The sequence below is a fragment of the Octopus bimaculoides genome, chromosome 5 (assembly GCF_046866305.1).
Source record: "Octopus bimaculoides isolate indiv1 chromosome 5, ASM4686630v1, whole genome shotgun sequence".
Lineage (NCBI taxonomy): Eukaryota > Metazoa > Mollusca > Cephalopoda > Octopoda > Octopodidae > Octopus > Octopus bimaculoides.
In genome coordinates this window covers 42,739,942-42,751,239 of record NC_142932.1, presented here as the reverse complement: position 1 = coordinate 42,751,239, position 11,298 = coordinate 42,739,942, and the positions used below count along the sequence as shown (strand labels likewise).

General features: G+C 36.2%; 1 protein-coding gene across 11 annotated transcripts in view; it reads right to left on the bottom strand.

The window, feature by feature from the left end:
• Positions 1-11,298, bottom strand: part of LOC106878768 (irregular chiasm C-roughest protein) — an 898,223-nt gene that overhangs the window by 77,335 nt on the left and 809,590 nt on the right. For all 11 annotated transcript variants that reach the window (XR_016241877.1, XR_016241876.1, XR_016241878.1 and 8 more), the window contains 3 exons: positions 9,611-9,865; positions 7,944-8,240; positions 3,178-3,288 (listed from right to left, as the gene is read on the bottom strand). Coding sequence is in view for 8 of the 11 variants with exons in the window: in XM_089352175.1 (XP_089208301.1) it covers positions 3,178-3,288; positions 7,944-8,240; positions 9,611-9,865 (663 nt within the window). In the remaining 3 variants the exon portion in view is untranslated. The remainder of the gene's footprint in view (positions 1-3,177; positions 3,289-7,943; positions 8,241-9,610; positions 9,866-11,298) is intronic.

Genomic DNA, 11,298 nt, shown 5'->3' with positions numbered 1-11,298 from the left:
GAGAAGATTCATCAAGCTGAGTAAATCAAAGCCATCCATATATACAGGCAGCTCCTTTATGGCCATAACTCCCTTCCCCTCACACAGACAAGCGCATGCACATGCACACACACACACACAACTCTGTCCTCTGGCAAAAATCCCCTACAACCCATTTTCCCCCCAAATCCCCAATGCCACTCCTCCAGTTCCGCTCAACATCACTTGCTATCTCTCTCACTCTAATGGAACATCTCCTCTGCACTACTTACACTCCCTGCACCACTGTTTTCTATGTGTGGGCCTTCTCTCTCTCACTCTGCCTTTCTCTCTTACTTCTATCTGTTTCCTTGCCCAACTAGGGTAGCCATGAATCTCCTCAGTAGTAAGACAGCTATGCCTGTCCCTCTATCATATTCCAGCCTCTCTCACCTGGCCCATGCTTATTTCTCCAGGTTCCTCACCCTCTCTCAGCTGAGATGTCCTTGTCTTGCAGGCCACTTGCCCGGTGAACCCACACGTACTGTTGCCAACATCCTGTCAAAAGGCACTCATGCTGGTGCGACATTAGTGGAATCTGTGCCGGTACCACATAAGGAGCACCTAGGCCAGTGCCATGTAAACAACACTCATACTGGGACAACATAGAAAACACTCATACGTGCACTGCATGAAGAGCACTCGTGCTGCCACCATGTAAAGAACACCCATACCAATGCCACATAAAAAAGTACTCGGGTGTGATGGGTGCTTTTTACATGGTGCCAGCGCCCATACAGGTGCCACATAAAAAGCACCCAGTACACTCTGTAAAATGGTTGGTGTTAGGAAGGGCAGCCAACCATAGAAATCATATCAAAACTGATGACTAGAGCCTAGGATAGTCTCTTGTCAAACCATCCAACCCATGCCAGCATGGGAAACAGGCATTAAATTATGATAATGAGGAGATATATATATATATATATATAATTTGATTTTCTTGTTTTGTATCTTTCTCTTTTGCATAAATTATTTGAAATATTAAGCAATAACACAATTTCTTTGTTGTATATTCTTTCCCTTATATTGATATTTGCATCAAGCTGAGTTGTGTCTTTGAAATATTCCTTTAAGTGTGTGTATGTCTATATATATATATATATATATTCATACAGAGTGTGAGGTGTACTTGAGGACGCTTAATTATCAGTATATTACTTTTTCAAATCAATCAACAGGTTTCTTTTAGAAACCTCATGGCAGATAAATTGTTAATACAAGAAATGAAAAGATATGCAGTTATTGTTGCCACATGTGTGAAACACAGCAATTTAGAAATTGCTAACTTTCTAAATGCTGTAAGATGTTTTGTACACAAAGTTCCAGTGGAATTGGAATCCTCTGGTAGGAATGTTTCAATTCTATCAAAGAGAAAAAAACATCTTAAACACTATAAGGACACTGCATCCAATGAATTCAAAACATTGTCAAAGATGATTCTGGAAAATCAATGAAGGCCATCGTTAAAGGGTTTCAAGTGTTGGAGTGGACTATTAGAACTGTGGTGCATAAGAACATTCAGTACTTGTTGTGCGTACTGAAGAAAGGCCAATTTATGTCTGCAAAGACACAGGAGGATCATTTGAATCATACTGAGTGGTTACTTGTAAATGTTAAAAATCCTCATGAATATGGCTTGCTTTGTTTCTTCTCTGATCAGAAAAAAATTCAATTATGGCCAAAAATCTAACAGCTTTAAATAAAAAATTTACAGATCCTGCTGATGTTTCCCATAATGAAGCACACCAAGTTTCCAGCTGTGATCATTCTAGGAGTGGTGAGTAATGATGGTCATGTCATGCTACCTCACATCTTTCCATTGGTTCTTAGAATTAATGCTACTGGATTCAGACAGTTGTTAAGCCTTGGATTGATGAAGTACATAGTAGAAGACCATATGTATTTCAACAAAACTCAGCACCTTCCCACAAAGCCAATGTAGCCCAAGAATGGATGTCAGACAAACTTGAAAGAAGTAAATCTTGTGTTCGGAGCACTGTTGGAAGGGAGACTGATCAACATCCTTACAATGATATAGCAGCACTGAAGGCTCCCATTGTCCAGATGATGTCCGAAAATGTATAAGGATCACTTAGGGCAGGCATATCAACAATTCTGGTCCTGCATTGAAGCAATGAAGATGGATTCAGAGAATAAGTACACACAGTTTTATTAAAATGTATTTGGGTTTTGCTAAATTAGAGTTATTTTATTTATTATCAGCTATGTCCTCAAATACTTCTTATACCCAGTATGTGTGAGTGTGTTGTGTGTGTGTGTTTGTGAGTGTGTCTGAGTGAGTGAGTGTGCATGAGGAAAGGATGTAAACAGTAGTGACAAAGCTGGAGAAATTTCTTTAAAATCCCATATAATATTTGTTCTACACTGAGTAACATATACTCTCTTGGAACCAATAATGATATTGCTCACCAACAGAGCTATTAAATAACATCGGTGTGTGTGTGTGTGCGTACATATATGAGCAGTATATATGATTATGTTTGACTTTTTTTTGAAAATGGACAAATAAGTTTGTCATAGAAATGACTATGATGAAAGTTTCACAGTGGAAAGCGGGTATTAAAGCTAGTTGCTGATTGTGTCATAGGGTAAGGGCAACCCTGGATCATTGCAGACTTAAATGAATGTGACTTTGAAAATTTGCGACATAGTAGCAAAGTTGTAAAAGCAAAAGTACTGAAGTGTTTTCATAAAGATAATCATTTCTGTTTGCTATACGATGACATATATCTATAAAAGAACCTGTACCTGTGCAAGGGTTAGAATGCATGTGTGTGTCTTTGTGGAGGTTGTAATCCCTGGAGTCCATCAGAAAATACTGATTAAACTGTGAAGTGTATACATAAAGAAAGAAAACGTTAGCAGCTTGACCAATATATACGTCACAGTTCCAGTGACTTAACTCTGGTATACAGATTATGGAATTACAGGTATCATTGATGATGATATGGAATATAAACAATTCCTTTGATATATTCTTTTCAAATGGTTTAATATATGTCCTGAAAACTCATTTTACAATTACTCCATACCACCATCATCATCACTACTACTACTACCATGTTGATGCTTGATCACTGGGTGAGTAAGGTTTATATTTTCAACATGCATCATTAATCTTCTTCAGTTACTCACCTGAGTCAGTGTTTTTATATCTATGGTATATCACACAAGCTAAAATAATGATTAAAATGACTGCTACACTTCCTACGGCGCCACCAATTATATATGGCATTGGTAAGACATCTGCAATAGAAGAAAGAGCATTAGCAACAGTGTTGAGAGAGTTCTTTTGATGTAAAAGGTAAAATTTATTGAGTATTTGTCAGTAACGAGAATGTCATATGAGTATTTCATGGAAATTACAATGGTGACATTGATTTGAAGATAGGTTGTTGTATCCACAGTAAACTAGACCTTTGTGAGTGAACATCAAAATCATCATCATTTTACAATTTTATTCTTTTATTACTGGCCTTAATCATTGGCTTGTGGCCATGCTGGAGCACCACCAACAAGTGCTTCAGTAAAATAGTTACATCAATATGCATATATTTATGTCTGCTGCTCATTTTATCAAACCCTGCTCATTGAATGGCTAAGTTAACTTGTTTTTAGACAGCTGTCTTCCTTTAGTGATATTAATCCTATTTCTCTTTATTTATAGAAGTTGAGATAGTTATGGCTTCTACAATTAAGAAGATTAAGGGTATATATGAAGTGAAATTGTTGCTACCAAGAATCAAAACCAATTTTGCAAATTTGGATCTCTGTTTAAGAAATAACCAGAAGACCATTGTTTAATAAAACAAACAACTTTTGAATTTTTTCTATCCAAAGGATTTTTCATCTCAATATTTATCTGCTACTATTTACAGCTTTCTGGCAGATTCATTAGCATGCCAGACAAAATGCTTAGTGATATTTCATCTGTCTTTACATTCTGAGTTCAAATTCCACTAAGGTCGATTTTGCTTATCATCCTTTCGGGGTTGATACCAGTCAAGTATTGGGGTCGGTGTGATTGACTGTAACTCCTCCCCACAAAATTCCAGGCAGTGTGACTATAGCAGAAAGCATTATTTATAACTTTTATACAATCAGTTCAATTGTTGAAAATGAGTTATTTCTAGGATCTCTCAAAAGTTTATAAATTCTTATGATGTGATGTTAACAACATATGGATGTACAAGCTTGGTCATGTGGTTCATTTAATGTAAACATGTGGGAGAAATATGTGCAGCTTTCGCTAGGGACTGTATATAATGGAGACTCACACAAACACACACACACACACACACACACACACTGCGAGTCCTGGACAGTCTCCCAGCGTCATGCCAGGAGGCTGAACCACTTTGATACAACAAGTCTCAGAAAACTTCTCGGCATAAAGTAGCAGTACAGGATCCCGGACACCGAGGTACTAATACATGCTAACCTGCTCAGCATCCATACCATCTTGATGCAGTCTCAGCTTCGCTGGGCAGGGCACGTAGCTCACATGTCAGATGATCGACTACCAAAAAGATTGCTCTTTGGCGAGCTGCAAAAGGGAAAGCGCTCACAAGGCGGCCAGAAGAAGCGCTTTAAGGACACACTGAAAGCCTCACTAAAAGCCTTCAACATCGACCATGCAACTTGGGAGCAGTCTGCTCTGGACAGAGAAAGGTGGCGATCAGCTGTCCACATGTGAGACCAATAGGATCGCTGCTGCAGAAGACTGCAGACAAGCCAGGAAGAACAGAGCTAACAACTCTGTAGTAGGCGTTACCATTCCCTGTCCACACTGTCAAAGACACTTTCAGGCGCAGATTGGCCTCACTAGCCATCTGCTGACCCACAAAAAAAGCCCACCTCCACCCCATAGGATGAATAGAGGGTCTTCGTCGCATCGACAGACAAACCACACATGTATGTATGTATGTATGTATGTATAGCAGCATAATAAAAAGAAAGTTCTTGGTACAATATCATATATTTGAAAAAATGAGTAGAGATCGTTTTTTTGTGGGGCATAATTTTTGTTTTAAATAATAATATTTCGAGTGAGTTACTCTGTTATGAGTTTCAAGCTTCAAAGTTTGAAGCTTAAACCTCATAATAGAGTAACTTGTGAACATTATTATTAAAATTAAAATTCTCCCCCACCCACAAAAAAGTCATCTCTACCTATTTTTTCAAATACATATATATATATATATATATATATATATATATATATATATATATATATATATATATAGAGAGAGAGAGAGAGAGAGAGAGAGAGTTAGAATAGATTATAATTTTTATGAATAGTACAAAAATTGTAGAATCTAGGGAGTGTTTTCTTTTTTGAATAACAATGATTTTATTTGGAAGTTATTCAGTGTAGAAGGGGCAATTCTTATGACCTTTGCACCCTTCCCAGAGAGGTGAGACTGATGCAGCTAATGTACATTCTGAACATCACAAGCAGGTAAATGCCTGCAAGAAAAAAATCAGTGGGAAGGGAACTGACAGTCTAAGGCAAATGTTCCCACCAGAATAAAGGAACACACGTAGCAAGAAGTAGAGTGAAACTGAGGTCTACCACAAAATAACTAATTGAATTTAAGAGGCTGATATATTGTGTGGTTTTCTTGTGGAATTGAAATCAGTCAACAAACCTCTTGTGAATTCCACAAAACTGTCAGCTTATTGTTTACAGTGGCAAGTTATATCCAGAACTCCAGAACTCACTTACAACTAAGAGGATCTGTTGATTGAGTTATAGATGTCTTGGCCACAAACACAACATTGTGTAGAGTCAGTGGTTAAATGAACTGCCAAATGTCTTTGCTGATCATCTACTGGCCTAATGGCTCAGTTGTCACTGCTTTAATTGAAGGGTGTATATGAAGGAAGTGTATATATGAAAAGAAAATCTTTCTGTTTGGATCCTAATCCTCTCCATAAAAATGTTTTCATTTACACTTTTTCATATATCTGTGAGAGATATTAAATAGCTGATGTACAAAACTGAACGAAAGTATTGAGTTCTATTCAACTTGTTTGTACTACTAAACTTATGTGTCTGTGTATGTTTATATTCCATGCTGTCACTGCTTGAGTGAAGAAATACCGATGTTGCCATTATGGTCAATTACTTAGTGCAATTAAAAATCAGTTGAAACAAAGAAATCTCTTATGTGAAAAGCAGTTAAGAACTGATGGCAGGAAGAATGTTTGGTGGAAAAATCTTGCCTCAAATTATTTCCTTCAAAACCCATTCTAGCATGGAAAAATGAACATTAAAATGAACTAATAAATAATTATGCCAAAGAAATTGAATGAACTCAGTAAATTATTTTTGCTAATTTTACTGTCCTTGAAGAAAGTGAAAGTAGAGCTGTAGATGTTTAAACTTATGTAAAAACTAACACTTCCTTCAAGCTTAGATTCGAAACCGAATCTGAGCCACCACTGATAAAACAGGCACAAAAGAAATTCAACAAATTAATGTAGTGGAAACATGTGTATAACACCAGCAAATGCAGGTCCCGTAAATAAATCATTTAAACTTTAAAAAGATGTTATTCATTTGTTTATTTTGAAGGCAACCACATTCCTATCGCATTTGTTTACCTCAACACATTCTGAGACACTTTTTCCACTACACTTACATCAACCCTAATCAAGCATCTTTTTTTAATTAAAGATTGTCCATGCAATCTTTATTTTAGCCAGTGTTAGAGGTTCTGAAATGTGTCTGTGTCTTTATTTTAAAATGGTAGACTGAGTTAATTGCTGTTTCTAGCCTGATGAATGGTTGTGTACCTTTTTTAAATTGGTTTACATAATGTTACTAGGTTCAACATCTCTCTAGATCCTTAATGTCTATAGTGTAAATCCTGTTTGCTGTAAGTATTCAAAGCAGATCCCCTGTTTGAAGATAACTCAATATCTTGATGTGCTACTTCCCTTCTGCCACACTCCATGAATGACAAAAGCCTTTTGCAAGTCATGGTTAATTGCTGTTTTAATTATCCTTGCAAATGCATTACATAAACGAGTCATTCTATCCTTGATTTTTATTTCTTTATTGATTCTTTTTCATGAGCCAGAGTGAGAGTTTCTATATGGTCACTTGACCTGCTAAAAATAATAAGTATATATTCCTCAAAATCACATATTATTGTCTTAAAAAGGATAATACACATGTGGGTTCCTTATGTCGAATTAAGAAGAAGTTAATGGGATGGTCATGGTTGGTATATTTTGATCACAGATTCGTTCACTCAGGATAGACCCAAGGCTAAAGAACAGCATAAAGACTTCACTTTTTTTATATATGATGTATTAAGCAACAAAATATTCTATGTGCTCACTAAACTTGACATAACCTGACTAATCTGATTGACCATGGTAGCAAAAATAGTTGCAGAGACTCTTGAGGCCAACATATGAACCTTCTTTGTGAGCACTCAACATGCTATAAATAGCAACTAATTCTCTCTCAAATCACACCTTTTTTTAAAAATTTTAATGTCCATTTACTATGCTGAGCAGTTAAATCTTCCTCAAATTACATCATACTGTCTTAAAAAGGTTACATTGGATATTGTAGCTGTCCATTTACTGTATCTGAATAAAAAATGGGTTACAGCATCTTTGATTGCAGGTTTACTCAATTGGAGTTGACCTGATGCTTCACAACAATCACAGAAAAGGCATGACACATTGGATAATGGAGCTCCACAGCATAATGTAGTCCTACATATGATATGTTTGAAATAAATAGAGATGATCATAGCTTGAGCGTCTTTGATCAAGTCTTCTTATTGAAAGCTGACCTAGGGTTTAACAACAACTACTTAAGGAGACAGCTTTGTTTTTGAAAGAAGTGACAAAAGAATTATTCTGAGATGGACACTTACCTTTCTCAGCCAGTGTAATAATGGCTATATCTTCACCATATTTGTTGGCCACACTGCAGTTGTAACTGCCAAAATCCTCTTTGTGGACTTTAAGGATTTCTAATGTGCTCTTCATACCATATGGTAATTCTTCATTATTCGTTGAAAAACGGTCTGAGTTTGTATTATCAAGTGTTCTGCCATTCTTCATCCAATACATACTGACTGGTTTCGGGACGGATATAGCAATACATTCAATGTGTGCTGTTTTCTCTTGACTTGTATAAAATTTTCCGTCACTCATAATGCGAGGAGGACCTGAAAATTACAAAAAATTAATAAATAAGAATTATATGAAAATATATGCGTGGATTGGGAAGAACACACACACATGCATGAAGTTGACTGACAAAGAAGAAAATGGAAGGTGGGGAACTTGTGTCTCTTGCTGTATACTTATGATGAACTCTCTTGGCAATAGATTTTTTGGACTATAACCATTGAAGAAAGAATGCAGTTTCTTAATCTTCCCTATTTTAAAAAAAAAGAAACATTCTTTTCTTCTTTCATGTTAGAATATATTTTGAATAGTTTTGCTCTAATTTCAACTATAAGCAAAAGTGTTGATTATGGAAGAGTTGTGGTTGAAAGATAAGAGTGCTTAGTATTCAAAAGGAGAGAAATTCATTGTAGAGAAAGACCAAGAAAGATACGTGAATACATGGGTGATATCAAATCTTAAATCTAAGATTTCAAGTATCACCTCCATGTATTTGCATAACTCTGCTGTAGACTTATTTAACCAGTGCCAATATAAGGGGAAAAGTGCATGATAATGATGATTTGTTGTTGATAATAATGTTTTATATTTTCACAGGGATTCAGGAAGTACATCTGTTTGACTTCTTTCTTATTGAACACAGGCAAGCTCCAACAATCAACATCTGATGTTGATACCCAACTGAAACTATTTCACTTCTTACCCTTCCTCATTAATGTCTCTTAGATAGGCATGAATGCTACACAATCTCATTTTACCTTCTCAATAAAGCCAAGAGTCATATGCCCAGACTGAAATCAAATCTTATAGCTTAAAACAGTTATAGCAATTACTTAGTTGAAAAACCATTTTAGCTATTTCAGAGCAAACAAAAATTTTCACATTTTCACCTTTTCATTTAGTTGAGGGTGCCAAAATGTTATCACATTTGTCAATTAATATTAATACAATTCAACTACAGCTGTTGAAAATTAGTTACTGGGGAGTTTTACAAGTTTCAGATGGTTTTCATTACTTTTTTTTTTTTGCTCTTGTTGTTGAATGTTTAAGGCTGACTGTATAGTTGTTATTTCACATTTTGAAGTGAGTGGCCATGTTTCACTATTTAAGATCAACTTTTCCTGTTTACCAGTCAATTGTGTTCCATTATCCCTGTTCATCTTTTCTTTACTTTTTTTTTTTTTTTTGGTGGGGTTTGATTTTGATAGTACAGAAATTTAGTTGACCATGCATACACAAAGTATGTTTGAAATATCTAACATCTTCTGTTCTAAAACAAACCATAGATCTGCTCAACCAAAACTGACCCGTGTTTCAACAAAAACTTGCTTTAACATTCCTTTTTAGGTTTGAACTACTACACGACTGATTTTAAAACCACTGAAATACAGGAAGCAGCATGACTTACCATTCTTTAAAAGCAGTACTTCTCGACTGATTTCACTAAAACCAACAACTGTGGCAGTACAATAGTAGGTGCCTAGGTCTGCATCATTGACTTCTACAAGCTCCAAGGTCGAACCACTTCCCAAGATATTATGGGAACCTTTTTTCCGCCAAATGATGCTCGGTTGAGGATTACCATCAGCTTCACACTTCAGCTTAGCATTCTCTCTCGGGTCTACTGCTACATGACTACTAGCACTAATAAAACGTGGACCGTCTGTCAGGGAGAAAGACAAAGAAGAGATGAAAAGAATCTGGTAAAAGCTCAATATACTGAAATATATGTACATATATAAAATTGTTCATACACACACACACATGCAGATACATGGATACATACCTGTATAGATACATGTAACTATACATACATATAAATACAGTCTTTAAAAACTGAAGATGTGGCATATATGTATCTGTATACATACATACATATATATATATATATATATATATATAGATTCAAGGTTTGAATATGGTACTTATGCGAAGGCACCCGAATATCGCATCCCAAAAGGATGGGTGATTAAAAATCAAACTAAGCAACACGGATTTCAAAAGTGATTGCAGTACGCACGTTTCATGCTACTTCAATTTATTTAAGTAATGTGAGCATTACCTTAAATGCAATATGAAGAGCAATCTTCAGCTGCACGAAAATGTAGAAAATGTAGAAAAAAGACATATTATAAATGTGGCAACATATTAAATCCAAGTGGGAGAGAGCATATATGTTGCCACATTTATAATATGTCTTTTTTCTACATTTTCTACATTTTCGTGCAGCTGAAGATTGCTCTTCATATTGCATTTAAGGTAATGCTCACATTACTTAAATAAATTGAAGTAGCATGAAACGTGCGTACTGCAATCACTTTTGAAATCCGTGTTGCTTATTGTTTGATATATATATATATATATATATATATATATATATATATATATATATACATGCATATGTATACATATATATGTAAATATATTTGTGTGAGTGTATATATATATATATATATATATATATACACACACACACACACATATACATATGTATATGTATATATCATCATCACCATCATTGTCGTTTAATGTCTGCTTTCCATGCTGGCATGGGTTGGACGGTTTGATTGGGGTCTGGCAAACCAAATGGCTGTACCAGGATGCAATCCACTCGGGCACAGTTTCTACAGCTGGACACCCTTCCTAATGCCAACCACTCCAAGAGTGTAGTGAGTGCTTATTACATGCCACCGGCACGAGGGACAGCCAGGCAGTGCTGGCATCAACCACACTTGAGTGGTGCTTTTTTACATGTCACCAGCATGGGAGCCAGTCAGGCAGCACTGGCAACGACCATGCTTGAATGGTGCTTTTTTGTGCCACTGGCACAAGTGACAATCAGGCGTTAGTGTCATCGGTCACGACAATGATTTCACTTGCCTCAACAGGTCTTCACAAGTGTAGTTTATTGCCCAATGATTGAAGGGTACTCTTAAATGGGCTGGTTATACTGCACTGGCATATGCCATGGTTATGGTCCCACTTGGTTTGCCGGGTCTTCTCAAGCACAGCATATCTCCAAAGGTCTCAGTCATTGCCTTGGTGAGGCCCAATGTTTGAAGGTCGTGCTTCACCACTTCCCAGGTCTTCCTGGGT